At 43.2% G+C, this 18,447-nt stretch overlaps 1 protein-coding gene across 1 annotated transcript; it reads right to left on the bottom strand.

Moving 5' to 3' along the window:
• Positions 1–1,949: 1,949 nt before the first annotated feature.
• Positions 1,950–16,978, bottom strand: LOC136764013 (zinc finger protein 658B). Its single transcript, XM_066717843.1, has 5 exons — positions 16,449–16,978; positions 13,046–14,823; positions 10,762–10,809; positions 6,987–7,431; positions 1,950–4,335 (listed from the first exon to the last, which is right to left on the bottom strand). The coding sequence occupies exons 1-5, from the start codon at positions 16,657–16,659 to the stop codon at positions 3,089–3,091; spliced, it is 3,729 nt and encodes a 1,242-aa protein (XP_066573940.1). The 5' UTR covers positions 16,660–16,978; the 3' UTR covers positions 1,950–3,088.
• Positions 16,979–18,447: the final 1,469 nt, after the last annotated feature.

The raw sequence follows: 18,447 nt of genomic DNA, 5'->3' as shown, positions 1-18,447 counted from the left end.
CATAAAACAAAAACAAAACAAAAAACTTGCCAGTAAAACTAGGCTTTAAGTAAACCAAAAAAACAAAACACAAAAATAATACAGCTAACTCCAGGCTTATGCCATTAAGACAGTTGAACAGCTACCATAAGCTTGCTTTGCTTATTTAATACAGTGGCTGAGAGCAGCCATTACCTAACACAGGCTTCAACAAAACAGAACTGACTACAGGTTGAGATAAGGCCTATTTTATCCCCTTCCTGTAGCCCCTCCCGATAGGACCGGTCCACTTTCATAAAAATACAGGTGAGGCTAAATGTTCTATAACCTTAATTCTTATGCATAAACTTTTAGTTCCAGATTAGTAAATTACAAAAAAAAAAAACATTTCTGTATGACATGACAAGAAAAAGAAACAAACTATTGTCATACATCTATATATGAATGGTTGCATTAAGGAGAAATTGCCATTGCACTCGGTATCCCCTGCTCCTGCATGTATGGTCCTGAACACTGTCTGAAAGCAACCAGTGTCGCTCCCGGGCCCTAGGAGCGAACACAGCGAAACTCAAACCCTGAAGTAATGAGCTCTGCTGCAACCCTAAGTGTTTACCTTTCCTAAACAGATAAGAAAACAAAAAGGCATTACAAAAAAAACAGAGAGCTTAAAAGATTCACAAAGCGCACGTATAAGCACATAGAAAGTGTCTTTTCCAGTCTTTCACCAAGATTGAATGTCTGGTGTGTTTACCCACATGACTTTACATGGAAGCTCCACGGGTGCTATTTGCGCAAGGTAAGGATCTTGAGTGGTTTATGTTAAAGTGAAATCTCAATTCTGCGGCAATGTCTAGCATCAAATGACAGTGTGAGTTTAATGCATCGCCATCAGTGTGCGGTTGTTGTCATGCAAAACACTAATGTTTGTGATGAGATCTGGACAAACACATCATCACAGTTTACAATATTATCATTTTTTTAATTAGTTACTTATGGCGCTAATTTGAGCCCATTTATAAAGCCCTAGAAACCCAGGAGCTTCTGAATTGGAAACACAGAAAATCTCTCTAGACTTATTGCACTCTTTTATTCTTGATATTGGGACGGTGCCCCTTGTGACTATCGATACCCATACAGAACACTAATTTACAGGGTCGTATTGAAAATCCTAAACTCACTCTTATCCTGCACTGCACTGGCACCAAAGCCCAGGACACTGAAGCCACCATCCTGCCGACTACACCAACTGAAGAGTCGTACAAATCCAGAGAGAGATATATATTTCCAATCAAAAGGTTTTTATTACAAGCAGCTGCAAGGAAGAGGTTCAAGAGGCAATCTCGAGAACAGTCTTAGAGAAGTTACAAACTACAGGCACTTTTATGCAGACCAGACAGGAGAGAAAGATAACAGCCCCACGTCTGTCCCGTGGTGGCAGGCACAAACCTAACTTGCACTCAACTCATTAGGAAAACCCACATATGGTTAAACTGGGGAAAATGTAAGGCATATGTAATGTTTAATTCACGGAGCCCTGGATCAGAATTGGATAGATGGTGGAGGCCTACTGACAAGATGCATCTTTGAGAATCTCTTTAGATGCATCTCCCGGTACCAGAGTCTTTGTATGGAATTGCTTTGCTCACCCCTATGTTTTAAATCTTTAAAACTGCACTCTTAATGTAATGGTATTTCACTCCTGCTTCCACACAGTTTTATTTCCTTATACCAGCTCGCACATTCTCCCTGTGGGTTTTCACTGGGTGCTCTGCTTTCCTTACACATCTCAAACGCATGCCTTTTAGGCAGACTGGATTCTCTAAATTGTTGTGTGTGTGTGTGTCTGTGTGTCTGTATTGCCCTACAATGGACTGCTGCCCCATCCAGAGTGTATCCTGCCTTGCACCCTGTCTGCTGGCTCCAGCTCCCCATAGCCCTGTACTGGAAGAAACAGTTATGGAAAATGGATGGATGGATATACAACAGCATTTCCTTTAATTTTAAAGCAGGTAGATAAACGTATTTGTATGATCGGTTACCATCAGCAGGAATTCAATAGCAGTATAGTAAAATACATCAGTATGGCATTTGTCCAATAGCACTCTTTGGTTATAATGTTACTGAAATACGTGTTTTTTTTCCATCTTGGAATTCTGTCCCAACACACTGATCAGCTACACACCAATTCTAATATCACTGAGAAATTGTAAATACACAAATATTTGAATGTATTTTTCCAGATTAGAAGCAAAAGGTGTGTCTTATATTTTACTTTTAACAAAATCCAAAACCCTTTTTTCTCAATTTTTGTTTTACTTTTTCCTATTAACAACAAAAACTTTAACAGCAGTTCTTTGTCAGAGCAGTGTGAGCCAACAGCAACTTTTCTCAATATCAGTTTGTCACATCACTCCTTAGTTAGTCCTTTTGCAAACCCACACCCATTCACCTTACACCTAATTTGGCTGATGGAAACACTGAGGTACATCCTCCGACTCGGAATCCAACCTGGTGTTCTAGTGTAAAAGGGGCTAGAGACAAAGCCAGCTCACAGCTCTCTTTTATGATAAAGTCAAAATACAAACAACTATGGCACCAATCTTTACATCTCTATTGGAACAATCCCTACGGTGTACTGTAACAGGTCAACTCAATTGTGGTATAATTTGATTATAACAACTATTTGCATGTACTATCATCTATAGATGAGCATTTTACTGTAGTACTTGTACTACAGCCCCCTACAGTAACAAGTAATGCACTGCACTTTAACTGCAGATCCCAATTGTCACAGGAGTATTAAGTTGTACTGTTCTAGTTGGGGGATGTAGTAAAAGGTCTGTTCTAGTGTGTGTTGAATGTTTTTATATAGCCACAATATTGCAGTGATTCAGTCTGAAATGGTTAAAGAGTAGGATTGCCGAACACAAGTCAAGTATTGTTTTGTAAAAGCTGAACAATTGCACTACCTGGAAGAAAATGTGGGGGGGGGGGATTATCAGTGTGAGCAATCAACCGTGAGCATTCCAACACAATTACATATGGTCAGAAATGGCAAACATAAAAAAGGACTATCACTCAAAGTATAACTAACAAATCCAATAGCAAGTTATATAAACAGAATCTTTACTTCGGACGCATCTAGTGGTTGCAGGACCTCTCCATTCTCCCCTCTGTGGGTTCTATGGTGTCTTTTTAGATAGGCAGAGGTAGTGAAACGCATACCACACAGGGTGCACCAGAACGGTCTCTCACCAGTATGAATGCGGTGGTGTAATTTAAGGCCCGACGGTCTTAGGAAACCCTTCCCACACAGCGTGCAGCAGTATGGCCTCTCCCCTGTGTGAATCACCTGGTGTATTTTAAGTTTGCCTGAAGTTGTAAAATTCTTCTCACACTGGGCACAGGAATGTAATCTCTTGACACGGTGCATTTTTTCTTGTGTGTGACTCTGCTCGTGCCTTTTAAGAGCGTAGGCTTGACAGAAGCTCTTCCCGCACTGGGTGCATAAGTACGGTCTCTCTCCTGTGTGACGTCTCTGGTGTATTTTAAGGGTATATTTCGAGGTGAAACTCTTCCCACACTGGTCGCAGGACACTGGTCTTTCGCCTGTATGACTCTGCATGTGCTTTTTCAGAATGTGGGCCTGCCTGAAACTCTTCCCACACTGGACACATTGGTAAGGTCTCTCTCCCGTGTGAATGCTCTGGTGGATTCTAGCACCATATGCCGTGGTGAAAGTCTTCCTGCACTGCAAGCAGTGATTGTTGTCCTGAGAATTTCCACTAGACTTTGCCGTGTTCGTACTTGCGGGTGGTAGAGGGAGGGGGCTGGAGGTCCCAGGCTGCTGTTGCTGTATATCCTCTACAGTAGAACAGGAGCTCAGAATCTCCACTGGCTCCTTTGGGGGTTTCTTCTCGATCTTCAATCCTTGCTGTCCTTCGGTTGTTTCCGATTCATCTTGGTGCTGATCCTGCTGGGCATGACTTGCCTCAGCTCTGCACTCTGCATTGGGTGCACACTGCAGCTTGGCCTCCTCTTTGACCTTGCCATAGTCAGTTACCTCAGGGTTTATGCAATGGGATCCTATATTATGAATAGCATCCTCCTCTTTAATGTGAAAAGGGAGCAGTGAACTATAAGTCCCAAGTTGGTGTACAGAGATTTTCTTCAATCTAACGGAGCAGGGCCTCAGAATATGCTCAGTATTGTTGCTCCTCTTCGGCTCTCCGCTCTCCCAGTCCCCTCTGTATGGCTCCTGCTGGGAGTGACCACTGGAGCCCCACTGTGCCTCACAGGGCTGCTGCTCAACAGGAATAATTTCCAAAGCACCAGGAACAGCAGTGGCCTCTACAGCTGGGAAACAGAAGACACAGAGAGCAAGACATTGAATAGTAATAAAGGTGGTTCTTTGACATGATGAAAAAAGCACAGTTAATGTACACATATCTGAGGAATTTGTGATACACACAGATTCCTACATGCAACCTTACAGTACAACAATAGCATCTTATTCATAAGTCCAACTCATAGAAAGAACTACTAAAGATAAAAAGTTTTTTCCAAGCGCAATTAAAATGTAGTCATGAATAAACCTCTAAAGAGAACACCATAACATTATCAAATAAATATGACCTTTAACTTAAGAATTAAAATGCATAGTTATCTGTAATCACTCTAAGCATATATTTTGTTATATCATAATTATTCTACCAGAACAGAAAATCCTCCTAGAATATCTTGTACACTAATAAAATGCGCTAATGCAAAACACGTTGATCTTTACATCTGTAGAATGATCAGGACTTACAGATACACTGTCAGACATCTTTACCAGCTGTACAATTTTCATCTCCAACAATTTAGGTAAACTATTCCATTTTCAGTTGACCTGCTGTAGATATCGCTCTTTATTACACTTGTTCAGAAATGTAGGTAGTCTGAGATTATAATTTTTCTTGGGGCACATTAACACAAACCGATGCCTCCGTCTAAATGAAAACAACACCTCGTCAACGTTCATAACTTACTTTCCCTTATGTTTTTCCTGCAGGAGGTCATTTAATAGCTGTTAACCTCATACTTTTTGTTCTGGTGATAAATTCTGTTGACTTTCAAGTGTGGTCTAAAGATAAATTACAAGTTGAGAAAGAATGTATACCCATCGTTGTACAGAATACAAAGGGTATATTATTGCGTGCATTAACTCAATGAAATACGATTTGATTTTGAGTCTTAACATCTCATTTAACATCAAATAATTAAAATAACATTTATACTAATCATAATGCATCTAAAGTGCAATTTGATCATTATTTCTTAATTCAATTACTGTAACTGAGAAGGCTGCAGGGACACCTATGGCAAGCAGTTAAATAACAAATGTCAAAACCCAAGGTCGCCAAAAATACAGGGCCCTATTTATACGGTTCTAGCACTTCTCTGGGAGGGATATGTAGCCACTCCTACTGGCAGAATTTGTTCCTCATATTGATTGGTTTTCACTGCTTTTTTATTTCAAGACATGTTTAATTGGGTGTTTGGTCTGGAGATTGCAATAGTCCTTCAAGGACGCTGAATCCATGTTCCCTTGCTTTGTAGACTTGGTCGAACATGGACAAGACCAAGTCCAAGACCATTTGTAGTTTTTATGGGTAGTCTGGCGATACGACAGAACTTAATTTTAATAGAAAAACATGTCCGCTTTACTTGAAGTAGCATGAACACAATTAACTAAAATCAGTAGAAAAAAAAATTAAAAAAAATTACCGTTCTACAAAATAATGCTTGGTAAGGTACAAAATGTGCTAGCAATTTCTAGTAATTTAAATCTTTTAAAATTTAAACTACTACTTATGTTCAGTAAATTAAAAATACACTTGTTGTTTCATATAAGTGAAGTTACAAAAAAAAAAATTGCTGATAAGAAATTAGTTATCCAGTTAATTAATTTAAGCAATCATGATAGAACAAGTACATCAAAGTAAGATAATAGTAATATGCAAGTAAATGTTTACGTTGTTATAAGTAAAGTAAAAACACAAAGCAATGTATTTAGGAGTGCTGCTTCCTCTCCCTGGCAAGGTAGCGACTGTCCTGGTAGCCTTGAATGTCTTGATGGATGCTATAGTGGAAACTGGTAGTTTCAGGTTGTTGTATTTTTTGCAAAGTTTTAAATAGTTTTAACCCAACTTGTGGAAGTCACTGACCCTTTGCCTGCAATTTTCACACAGCTCTGTGACTTTGACCATGATGATGAATGCAACCAATAGTTTGCTTGTCTGTGTACTTTATTTTTACACCCCATGGTATTCCAGAAGCGTCCCAGATTATTTTTGCAGGACTTCATTTTGAAATACTCACAGGTGTGAATACATGTGATGTTTGTGTTTTTTGAACATGACATTTGTTTTGTAAAAGTTGCTAGGTGCAGTGTGCACATTTGAGGCAAAACATGAATTCAAACTTTCTTCTTTGTAACAGTTTATCAAGGGTTTTAATACATATGGGCAGAGTTTATATATAATGTCCTGATTACTCTTTAATTACTTATCAATACTAGCGTGTTCACATTTAGCATTTAATATAGTTAAGCCCATGAAAAACAATGGGTTTGCTTATATTTATAAAGAAAGTGCTGCTATATTTTTAAATTCTATGCATCTGCTATTATCAAAATAATGTATAATGAAACTACATGCATGGCAATTATTCCATAAATTCGTGTGAAACAGAGATTGCATAACGGAGGTAAAACATGAATGTATTTATATGAAATCGAGGTTCACAACTGTCTACTGTAAATCTTTAGAGGTAGTGTACCGTAATGCCTGTTCGCGCAGCTTGTTTTTTTGCTTTGTTTTTAGCATACTCATTTGACCCGGGTGCAAATGGCAGATTACCCTGCTTAATATAATTACGATCGCTTTTGTAGGCTTCATGTATGTGTTCGTGTGATGGTTTATTTATTCGTTGCATGCTCTCTGAAGACCCGTGAACCCTCTCACCCGCCGCCGAGCTGCCCTCGCAGTCCCGCACTCCCGCCGGGCGGCTGATCCCCGCAGCCTCCGCCTGCCCTCCGCACTCGCTCTCCGGCCGAGGCAGCGTCCTCTTCAGGGGCGGCGTGTCTTCATTTCCCGGGGCTGTTTCTGTGTGGAAACCGGCCACGCTGCTCTCGTAAAGCCGTGTAATTTCCCTCACAGCCGCTCCGAGCAGAGTCCGCAGGACGGCGGCGACTCGGGCTGTCCGGACCCCGGCGAGCTGCGCGACCTCAGACTCAGCCGCCCCGAGCAGAGTCTCCAGCACCGAGACGAGCTGCGTCTGAAACGCGGCCACAGACAGCGCCATCGTGCCCCGGGCTGCAGCCTCGGCCTGCGGATTGTACTTGTAGTAAAGCAATGGAGTCCGAGTCCGAGTCCGAGTCCGAGTCCGGGCCGCTCGCCAGCGCTTCACCTCCGGGCGCCGAGGGCGGGGTTTGGCAGTATTGTTACCGTAAACACACGGAAGCCGCGCAGCCACTTTTCTGAACTCAGATGTAATCAGTGGGATCCTGCAAATCTGTGCATAACTGCAGAAATATGCGCTACAAGAGGGCTGGCTACCGGAGAGCCGCAATCCTGCAGGTTTTCCAGGTCTCGCTAAATTGCCAGTCAATGGACACCTTGAACATTTTGCCTAATTAAGACCTACAATTGGTTCAATTAAGCAGTTAACAATCTGGATAAAACAAAAGCGCAGGGTTAGCCACACCTGCGCTACAAGAACACGACCCATGGACTAGATCAGGGATAGCCAATCCTGGTCGTGGAGTGTCAGACACTTTTCTGGTTTTAATTCCCACACAACCCTTATTTGATTTGGCTTGATCACACTTACCATTTGTTCCAGTTATTGAGTAATTGATAACTCCGAGAAACCTACAAAACCTGCTGGATTGTGGCAATCCAGACCTAGTGTTGTCTAACCCTGGCCTAGATTATGTACTAAGAAAGGCCAGTCACAGTGCAAACATACTGCATCATGTGTCTTTGTTGTGCAGAGTTGCAAAATACAAATATTTGTTATGAACTAAGAGAAAATATGTTAAGAAAAACGGATGCAAAATACTTTTTTGTATGTCTCTATACATTTTTGTGCAAATACATATACACCTACAGTGAGGGAAAAAAGTATTTGATCCCCTGCTGATTTTGTACCTTTGCCTACTGACAAAGAAATTATCAGTCTATAATTTTAATGGTAGGTGTATTTTAACAGTGAGAGACAGAATAACAGCAAAAAAGACCAAAGAGCTGTCCAAGGATGTCAGGGACAAGATTGTAGACCTACACAAGACTGGAATGGGCTACAAGACCATCGCCAAGCAGCTTGGTGAGAAGGTGACAACAGTTGGTGCGATTATTCGCAAATGGAAGAAACCCAAAATAACTGTCAGTCTCCCTCGGTCTGGGGCTCCATGCAAGATCTCACCTCGTGGAGTTTCAATGATCATGAGAACGGTGAGGAATCAGCCCAGAACTACACGGGAGGATCTTGTTAATGATCTCAAGGCAGCTGGGACCATAGTCACCAAGAAAACAACTGGTAACACTACGCCGTGAAGGACTGAAATCCTGCAGCGCCAGCAAGGTCCCCCTGCTCAAGAAAGCACATGTACAGGCCCGTCTGAAGTTTGCCAATGAACATCTGAATGATTCAGAGGAGAACTGGGTGAAAGTGTTGTGGTCAGATGAGACCAAAATCAAGCTCTTTGGCATCAACTCAACTCGCCGTGTATGGAGGAGGAGGAATGACCCCAAGAACACCATCCCCATCGTCAAACATGGAGGTGGAAACATTATGCTTTGGGGGTGTTTTTCTGCTAAGGGGACGGGACAACTGCACTGCATCAAAGGGACGATGGACGGGGCCATGTACCGTCAAATCTTGGGTGAGAACCTCCTTCCCTCAGCCAGGGCATTGAAAATGGGTTGTGGATGGGTATTCCAGCATGACAATGCCCCAAAACACACAGCCAAGGCAACAAAGGAGTGGCTCAAGAAGAAGCACATTAAGGTCCTGGAGTGGCCTAGCCAGTCTCCAGACCTTAATCCCATAGAAAATCTGTGGAGGGAGCTGAAGGTTCGAGTTGCCAAACGTCAGCCTCGAAACCTTAATGACTTGGAGAGGATCTGCAAAGATTAGTGGGACAAAATCCCTCCTGAGATGTGTGCAAACCTGGTGGCCAACTACAAGAAACGTCTGACCTCTGTGATTGCCAACAAGGGTTTTGTCTCCAAGTACTAAGTCGAAGGGGTCAAATACTTATTTCCCTCATTAACATGCAAATCAATTTATAACTTTTTTGAAATGCATTTTTCTGGATTTTTTGTTTTGTTTTTCTGTCTCTCACTGTTAAAATACACCTACCATTAAAATTATAGACTGATCATTTCTTTGTCAGTGGGCAAACATACAAAATCAGCAGGGGATCAAATACTTTTTCCCCCCACTGTACATTCAAATGTAATCAAAATTTGAGGCACCTCCATCACATTCATACAATTTCAAGGATCTTTGTTCTGAGCTATTTTTTGCTTTTCTCACAGCTGCTGGAGTTTAGTCATAAGAATAGCTTTGCTCTACTTCAGTGTACCTTTTCAAGCCTGTTAAGGTACAACACTTCAGCTGAAGCAACCCTTCAGATTCCAGTGAACCAGGCACCCAGTCAGCACTTCTCAGACACAGTGGAAACTCTTAGCAGAGATGAGCTTGGGAAGGAAAGTCAGACACAAAGCCAGTTAGTTTCTCTTCACTTTATTTTTGCAACAGCACACACTTTTATGTCAGAAGTCTGTTTGGCAAGAGTTCTGGGGCAAGACATATTAGAGATCTACTTGCTAGGCAGACATGGAATGTGTCCGTTATCACAACTTCTAAAACATAGACGAAACACAGGAGTTTCGGTTGACATATCTGCATGGTTTGCCTAGCAGTAGATGACATGAGACCTGATCTTTTTTCCAGTTTGTCTGAAGAGCAGCATGTATCTTGTTTATGTAGTCAGCTCTGAGTTGTTCCTCAAAACATAGTTTTGGCAAAAGCCCTTGAAAACTGTCTATTTTCCTCTGTGAAAGTCCACCTCTACACTTTCACTTCCCTGTAGCTGCTGCTCCAACACATCATCTCTGTGTTTGCAACTTGTAAAGGTTAATGCAAAAATAAGAAAGCCGTTACATGGTTACAGAAGGTTAAGTAATCAGTATGCCTACATAATATCAGAACAAAGCATAAGTAGTATAGATTATATAAAAATTCTTACAGTTGCCCTCTTTAATGGGACGTGAAACATGTCACATTAACCTATTGAGAAAAGCTGCTATTCCCTTTGTTTCAAGAGTTGAGCCCTGTGTGCTCCAAGGCATTTGGGGTTCAGGACATCCATTGAGGACAACGCAAACCATGGCATGCAGTGCTGTAAACAGGTACCAATGCAAGGTCCACAAATCAGTAAGAAAAGTAATATAAGAATACACAGAATAGCCACAGTCACATAAGGGGCCATCCATCTGAAAATAAACCAAATAAAATACAATAAATTACTGATATTGATTAAATTAAGTCCATGAATCCATCCATCCATCCATGCATTTTCAAAATCGCTTATCCTGTTGAGGGTCATGGGGAAGCCAGAGCCGATCCCAGCAGGCATAGGGCACAAGGCAGGAATACACCCAGGACGGGACGCCAGGCCATCACTGGGGAACAAACACAGGGCAATTTAGACTGACTAATCAACCTAACCTGCAGGTCTTTGGACAGTGGGAGGAAACTGGAGTGCCCGGAGAAAACCTACGCGGACACGGGGAGAACAACAGCAAACTCTACACAGCCATGAATATACATTGTTAAGCCAATGCTATGGATAGGCAAGTACAATTTCAGTTATTTGGATCTCATCACCCTGTGTCCTGGCATCCTGTCCAGGGTATAACCTGCCTTGTGCACTTTGAGTACAGGGTCACAGTGAGGGGTAGGCAATTACATGATTTATTGGTAATAAATAAACTAATCTTAGCAAAGACAGAATCTGATACAATGAGCAACAAACTTTTGAAGAGTGGTGTAAAAATTGTCTCTAAGTTGTATTGGCATTGAAAAGTTCCCATAAGACTTCTGCAGAGGTGTGTGTATGTATATATTATACACCAATAAGCCATAACATTATGACCACTGACAGGTGAAGTGAATAACACTGATAATCTCGTTATCATGGCACCTGTCAGTGGGTGGGATATATTAGGCAGCAAGTGAACATTTTGTCCTCAAAGTTGATGGGTTAGAAACAGGAAAAATGGGCAAGCGTAAGGATCTGAGCGACTTTGACAAGGGCCAAATTGTGATGGCTAGATGACTGGGTCAGAGCATTTCCAAAACTGCAGCTCTTGTGGGGTGTTCCCGGTCTGCAGTGGTCAGTACCTAACAAAAGTGGTCCAAGGAAAGCGGTGAACCGGCAACAGGGTCATGGGCAGCCAAGGCTCATTGATGCACGTGGGGAGCGAAGGCTGGCCCGTGTGGTCCGATCCAACAGATGAGCTACTGTAGCTCAAATTGCTGAAACCCTTAATGCTGGTTCTCATAGAAAGGTGTCAGAACACACAGTGCATCGCAGTTTGTTGCGTATGGGGCTGCGTAGCCAAGGCAGCACTGTGGAGTAGTGGTTAGGGCTCTAGACTCATAACCAGAAGGTTGCTGTTGTACCCCTTAGAAAGGTACTTCACTTAGACTGCTCCAGCAAAATGCCCAGCTGTATAAATGGGTACAAATTTAAGTCGCCCTGGATAAGAGCGTCTGCTAAATGACAAATAATATAATGTAATATAGCCGCAGACCAGTCAGGGTGCCCATGCTGACCCCTGTCCACTGCTGAAACCGCCTACAATGGGCACGTGAGCATCAGAACTGGACCACGGAGCAATGGAAGAAGGTGGCCTGGTCTGATAAATCATGTTTTCTTTTACATCACGTGGATGTCCAGGTGCGTGTGTGTCGCTTACCTGGAGAACACATGGCACCAGGATGCACTATGGGAAGAAGGCAAGCTGGCGGAGGCAGTGTGATGCTTTGGGCAATGTTCTGCTGTGAAACCTTGGGTCCTGCCATTCATGTGGATGTTACTTTGGCACGTACCACCTACCTAAGCATTGTTGCAGACCATGTACACCCTTTCATGGACACGGTATTCCGCAATGGCATTGGCCTCTTTCAGCAGGATAATACGCCCTGGCAAAAATGGTTCAGGAATGGTTTGAGGATCACAACAACGAGTTCAAGGTATTGACTTGGCCTCCAAATTCCCCAGATCTCAATCCAATCGAGCATCTGTGGGATGTGCTGGACAAACAAGTCCGATCCATGGAGGCCCCACCTCACAACTTACAGGACTTAAAGGATCTGCTGCTAACGTCTTGGTGCCAGATACCACAGCACACCTTCAGAGGTCTAGTGGAGTCTATGCCTCTACAGGTCAGGGCTGTTTTGGCTGCAAAAGGGGGACCTACACAATATTAGGCAGGTGGTCATAATGTTATGGCTGATCGGTGTATATGCACATATAAACACACACACGAACAGTGGGGCGGGGGTCGTTATTAGCTAAACAATTCAAAAATAGAGATTACACAAATGATAAAATTAAGGTTTTAATTAAGGACAGTGGGAACTCAGGACCAGGCTTGAAAAGCACGGAGATCAGCATTGTAAGGCTTGTAGAATCACGACCTGCAGACAGGAGGAGCTCTGAAGATATCCTGCTCTCCATCATCAGTGGTGATAGAGTTCAGGCTGACCCACCTTTGACCTGTGTATGTGTTATCACAAATGAAAGTCATTAATCATGCTGGGCTGGTGTGCTAGTGTAAAATGGATGGTTTAAAATCCATATCAGAGTCAGATAATGTCAATAGTCAAAATAGTAAAACTTCAATGGTACCCAGATTGTAACATATTGTACTGTTCCGTCCCATAGCAAACATAAGGACTAATTCGCAGAACAAACGACAAATCCACTCGTAAGTTAAATGATTAGAATCTGTAAATCAGTCGCAACTACTGCTGGCTGGACGTCTCCCGTCTCCCCCGTGTGGACTCTCTGGTGTCGTTTTAGGTTGCCTGAGGTAGCAAAACGCATACTGCACTGGGTGCACCAGAATGGCCTCTCTCCTGTGTGGGTGCGCTGGTGTGACTTCAGATACGAGGGACTTAAGAAACCCTTCCCACACACAGTGCAGCAGTATGGTCTCTCTCCGGTATGGGTTTTCTTGTGCCTTCTAAAGCAACCAGGCTGACTAAAACTCTTTCCACACTGGGTGCAGCAGTACGGCCTCTCCCCCGTGTGAATCCTCTGGTGGTCTTTAAGGCTGCTTGAACTAGTGAAGGTCTTCTCGCACTGGGTGCAGGAATACAGTCTCTCTCCTGTGTGCGTGTGCCGGTGCACGTAAAGGCCACTAAAATGACCGAAAGTCTTCCCACACTGGGTGCAGCAGTACGGCTTCTCTCCCGTGTGAGTCTGTTCGTGCTTTTTAAGAACGTAAGCCTGGCTGAAACTCTTCCCACACTGGCTGCAGCAGTACGGTCTCTCCCCCGTGTGATTTCTCTGGTGGATTTTGAGGGAATACGACGTGGTGAAAGTCTTCTCACACTGGGTGCAGGAATACCGTCTCTCGCCTGTGTGCGTCTGCTCATGCTTTTTAAGAATGTGGGCTTGATTGAAGCTCTTCCCACACTGGGTGCAGTGGTATGGTCTCTCTCCAGTGTGAGTTCTCTGGTGGATTTTAACCGAATACACAGAGGTGAAACACTTCCCACACAGGGGACAGCGACAGCTGCCCTGAGCGTTTCCGCTGGGCTGTGCTGGGTTCTCGCTTGTGGGCAGTGGGGGGAGGAGGCTGGAGGTCGCAGGCTGCTGCTGTGGTCTCTGATGTGAGGACAGGCCCTCCACGCAAGGAGGGCAGGAGCTCAGAATCTGCCCTGATTCTGGGGGGTTCATTTCCATCCTCAGTGTTTGTGGTCGTTCTCTGCTCTCCAGTTCCTGTCTGGGCAGCTCTTGCTGTGCGAGTTCTTCCTTAGCCCTGCTATCCATTCCCAGTGCAGGTGGAGACTGCAGCTCAACCTCTTCTTTTTTGACAGTTACAAAATCCAAGCCAGATACCTCTGGATTTATGCAATAGGCTCCTAACATGTCACCTGCTTCTTCTTCCTTAATGTGGACAGGGGTGAGTGCGCTGGAGGTCCCATGTTGCTGTAATGAGGTATTTTTCAATCTACCCGAGCAGAGCCTTAAGTTCTGCCTTACCTGCTGTCTCTCAATCCCCTTCTCCATGTCCATGTGTAACCTGCTGTCTGCAGTCTCTTCTTCGCTGGGCACAGACTGCATCTCACAGTCACCTATATTGACACAGTCCAAGCCACTGACCTCTGTGTCTAGGTGATACGATGCTACATCATCACCTGAATCTTCCTCTTTAATATGAACAGGAGGGGGGGTTCTGGAGTTCCCGGGTTGCTGTAAGGAGATCTTCTTCAATAGAACGGAGCAGGGTCTCAGAATCTCCCCAGAAGTCTTGTTAAACCTCTGTGGCTCTCCTCTCTCCCAGCCCTCTGTGTGTGGCCCCTGCTGGGCCTGACAACACTCAGGTCCCTTATTTCCAGTGTGTGTAGAGCACAGCCCGGTGAGCTGCTCACCGTCTCCTGCCGCTGTGGGCTCCATCTCCTGCCTCAGACTGGCGCCCCACTCCTCCCCACAGGGCTGCTGCTCCACTGGAGTCCCTTCCAAAGCACCAGGGAGAGCACCGGCCCCCACAGCTCCTGGGAAACACAAGACAGAAGAAGAGAAACCTTGAACAGCAGCTCTGGGAGGGAAACACACAGTCCCTATGAAGAGATACTGAACTAGATCATGGTAATGGAAAGGGTGAATGAACACAGTCACACAGTCCATGTCTTCAATGGAACTGTGATTATTCCTACACTTACAATATATCAGTAATACTGCCATCTGATGCTTTGTAGAAGCAAAATAAGACTGTTGAAAGTCTGTTCCTCAAAAACTCCGGCATGAAAACATTTCAGATGGCAGAAGGTGCTAGCGGATATAAATAAATTGCAAACCGCATACTACACTAACATGTCGAAAGATTTTTTTTAATAATCTCAAAATCATTCATTCATTCTAAATACTTGTCAGTACAGATTCTAACCCAACACAGGGCAGTTAAAGGGAAGAGCTTAAAATGCAGTTATGTGATAATTTAAAATTAAATGCATCTCAAATGCCATTTGCATTACAACCCTGTTTCCTCCAATGGCTTTTAAGCATTAAACTCCCCAGCAACTTGCTTGCTTGATTAATGACTGCACCACTTATTTTAATAATTATATACACTGTTAAAAATATAGGCCTGAGCTTGAGTTGATCTCTTACTGAAATTTAACTTAAACGTTTAGCCAGATGTATTTTACAATGATAGGAACATACAATGTTTTAATCCCTCATGATGGAGGCTATTTCATTACAGAAGATGTACAATACAATACAAAATTGACCGCAGAAAGTTTCAGCAACAATTTACATTATGGGAACAATGTTTAAGTGTACGTATGGACCAATTGCTTTGACTTAGCTTGATGCTGGCCGAGTTTCAGTAAATTGTTGTAACTTGCCTAATGGGTCTGGTATGACCAAGCTGGCAAGGTTTGCTCCAAAGGTTTGTTTTATAATTTGGCCTATAGGTTCAATATCTCCACTTGAGATGGTTGAGCTGTGTACATTTTTGGCATAGAGCGAGTTACACATTATACATAATTACTTCGTGTTTATCAAAACTATTGTGCTCAAAAAATGCATTGAACATAGTCAAGCCCATGTAAAACGATTAGGCTGCATAAGAACATAAGAAAGTTTAAAAACGAGAGGAGGCCATTCAACCCATCGTGCCCGTTTGGTGTCCATTAATAACCAAGTTTTCTTGTATTTAACTACTGGTTTGAATGTATTGTGAAAGTACGGCTGTATTTTCAAATTCCGTATATTGGCACCTCTACTTCTGTGAGAAGCAGAGTATAATCATTATCAAAGATCACTAAATCATACTTTATATAAAAGTTTATCATTACCAATTATTCAGATTAATTATTTAAAACTCAGAACCTGCCTAACTATACAGAAGGGGGGAAAAAAACAAAGGTTTATACGTATTGTTAGATTACACACTGTGAATACATTACTATGTGAATGTGAAAAACATGTCATTTCTGTGGTAGTGCTTGCTTGGGCAGCTCTGTCTAGGTATGTCTGTATACTCAATGTTTTCCCACACAGATAAATATGCCAGATTACACTTGCATTACATAATAACTTGTGCATTAGTAGGGTTTATGTATATTGGTAATATGTATTGATATCTTTCTAAAACTGCGAAACGGCATCTCACCCTCGTAAAGCCGTGTAATTTCCCTCACAGCCGCTCCGAGCAGAGTCCGCAGGACGGCGGCGACTCGGGTTGTCCGGACCCCGGCGAGCTGCGCGACCTCAGACTCAGCCGCCCCGAGCAGAGTCTCCAGCACCGAGACGAGCTGCGTCTGAAACGCGGCCACAGACAGCGCCATCGTGCCCCGGGCTGCAGCCTCGGCCTGCGGACGCATCCTGTGCGCTGGCTGCGTCACACGGGCGGACACGGCGCTGCTCGCCACGCAAACCGCCGTGCGGCTGCTGCCTCCGCCGAGCTGTTCCGGGCCAGAGGGGCTTCTGTGCGCTGCCGTATACTGTAGACAACCCGCGCAGCGCCTGCCTGCCTGCCTGCCTGCCGCACAGGGGACGCGTCCACACGGCCCTGTCACCGTGCACGCCCTTAACACACACGGAAAGCGCTCGCTTGTATACAAAATGTCACCAAAATATCTACTGTACTACTGCATACTGATCCACTTATTCCCAGAGGCGTGCTAGAGGCACAGCCATTGATCGGGGCCTCCGGGGGGGTGCTGACTGAGCTTTATCCGGTGAGAGCCGGGGGGGGCCCCTTCCAGCTCGGGGCCCCATGCAATTACATGGTTTGCGTGTTGGGAAAACATGACACTGCTTGTTCCTAACGTTACAATGACTGCTGAGGTAGGGAAACTAAGACGGCCTGCATACATACAGACAATTATGGGTATTGGGTACTATGTATTGTTACTACGACCACAATATTGTGTTTGTACTGCAATATGATGCATATTTTCGATAGTGTTGTATTGTGGTGCTCAGGTATGGAGCTGGAGTCAGTGCCTGCTGCAGAGGGCCTCTGGACAGAGATTGACCCTGGAGCGCAGGAGGCTGCGGAGGACCACTCTCAGTTGGTTCAGCTGATTGTTGAGGTTGAAGACAGCACTGTCCCTCGAGGATCCTCTGCCAAAGACCCCCTATCAATCAACCGTGAGGCGAGTGAGCAGGAACAAGACTGGGAGGTTATTGTGGCCCAGCCAGCATGACCTTGACATCATTTGACACTGAAATGTTTAATTTAATTAATAAAAACTATTAATACTTTAGGTGAACTATTACAATATAAATTCAAATCTATTATCTAGTATCTATTATAAAGAATGACAGCTGTATTAACAACCAACAACTCTTAATAAATTACAATAATACTTTTCTCCTTCCCCTTTTAACTCGAATCTTTGCCATTTTTAACTTTAATATTTTGAATTCTAGATCACATTTTTCCCTTTACAACAAAATATTTCCCTTCTGTAGTTCCAACACTTCAACGTAAAGGTCCTCTTTGAACCTAGTTTTTCTTTATTTAGTTTAAATGGGGCAGACATCTTCAGAATCTTATTATTAGTATTATTAAATATGTAAATGTCCTGTTGTTATGTAGTCGGTAAAACAGATGTAAAATAAGCAATATATATTAATAATTGTAACTATACAAATAGGCATACGTTAAAATGGGTATTTGAATTAAACACCACTCCAAAACAATACGAATATTATGTGATGCATTTATATATTTTTATTGCAAGTTTTTCATCTTCAGTGAAATGTATCTTTTTACTTTACATGCAGCCATTTTTTTTTCCATTCTTAACAAAAATAATAATACTAGACTTTGCTGCTTAGAAACATCAGGTGAGCCAGGGCTGATGCAGGACCAGCAGGGTTTGTGTTATTATCTTATCTTATCGCGAGGTCTTACGCAAGTCCAATTTAACAGGACTTAGACTAAAGCCAAGACTTAAAGTAAGACCTTTTTAGTGCAACCGGCCCCAGAGTTCTAATCAGAATTTATTACATGCACGGGAAGAACAGCAGACACACAACTCAAAAGATTTCTTGACTTCAAAAGACTTCTACATTACCGAATTGCATGAGAAGGTAATTTGCAGATAATACGTTGCAAGAAAGGAATGTGAGTTGCTGATAACAGAAGAAAGGAGTGATGG

Source organism: Amia ocellicauda, chromosome 12 (genome assembly GCF_036373705.1).
Source record: "Amia ocellicauda isolate fAmiCal2 chromosome 12, fAmiCal2.hap1, whole genome shotgun sequence".
NCBI classification, from domain to species: domain Eukaryota; kingdom Metazoa; phylum Chordata; class Actinopteri; order Amiiformes; family Amiidae; genus Amia; species Amia ocellicauda.
The sequence above is the reverse complement of the archived record's forward strand: the minus strand, read 5'-3'. Positions and strand labels throughout refer to the sequence as shown.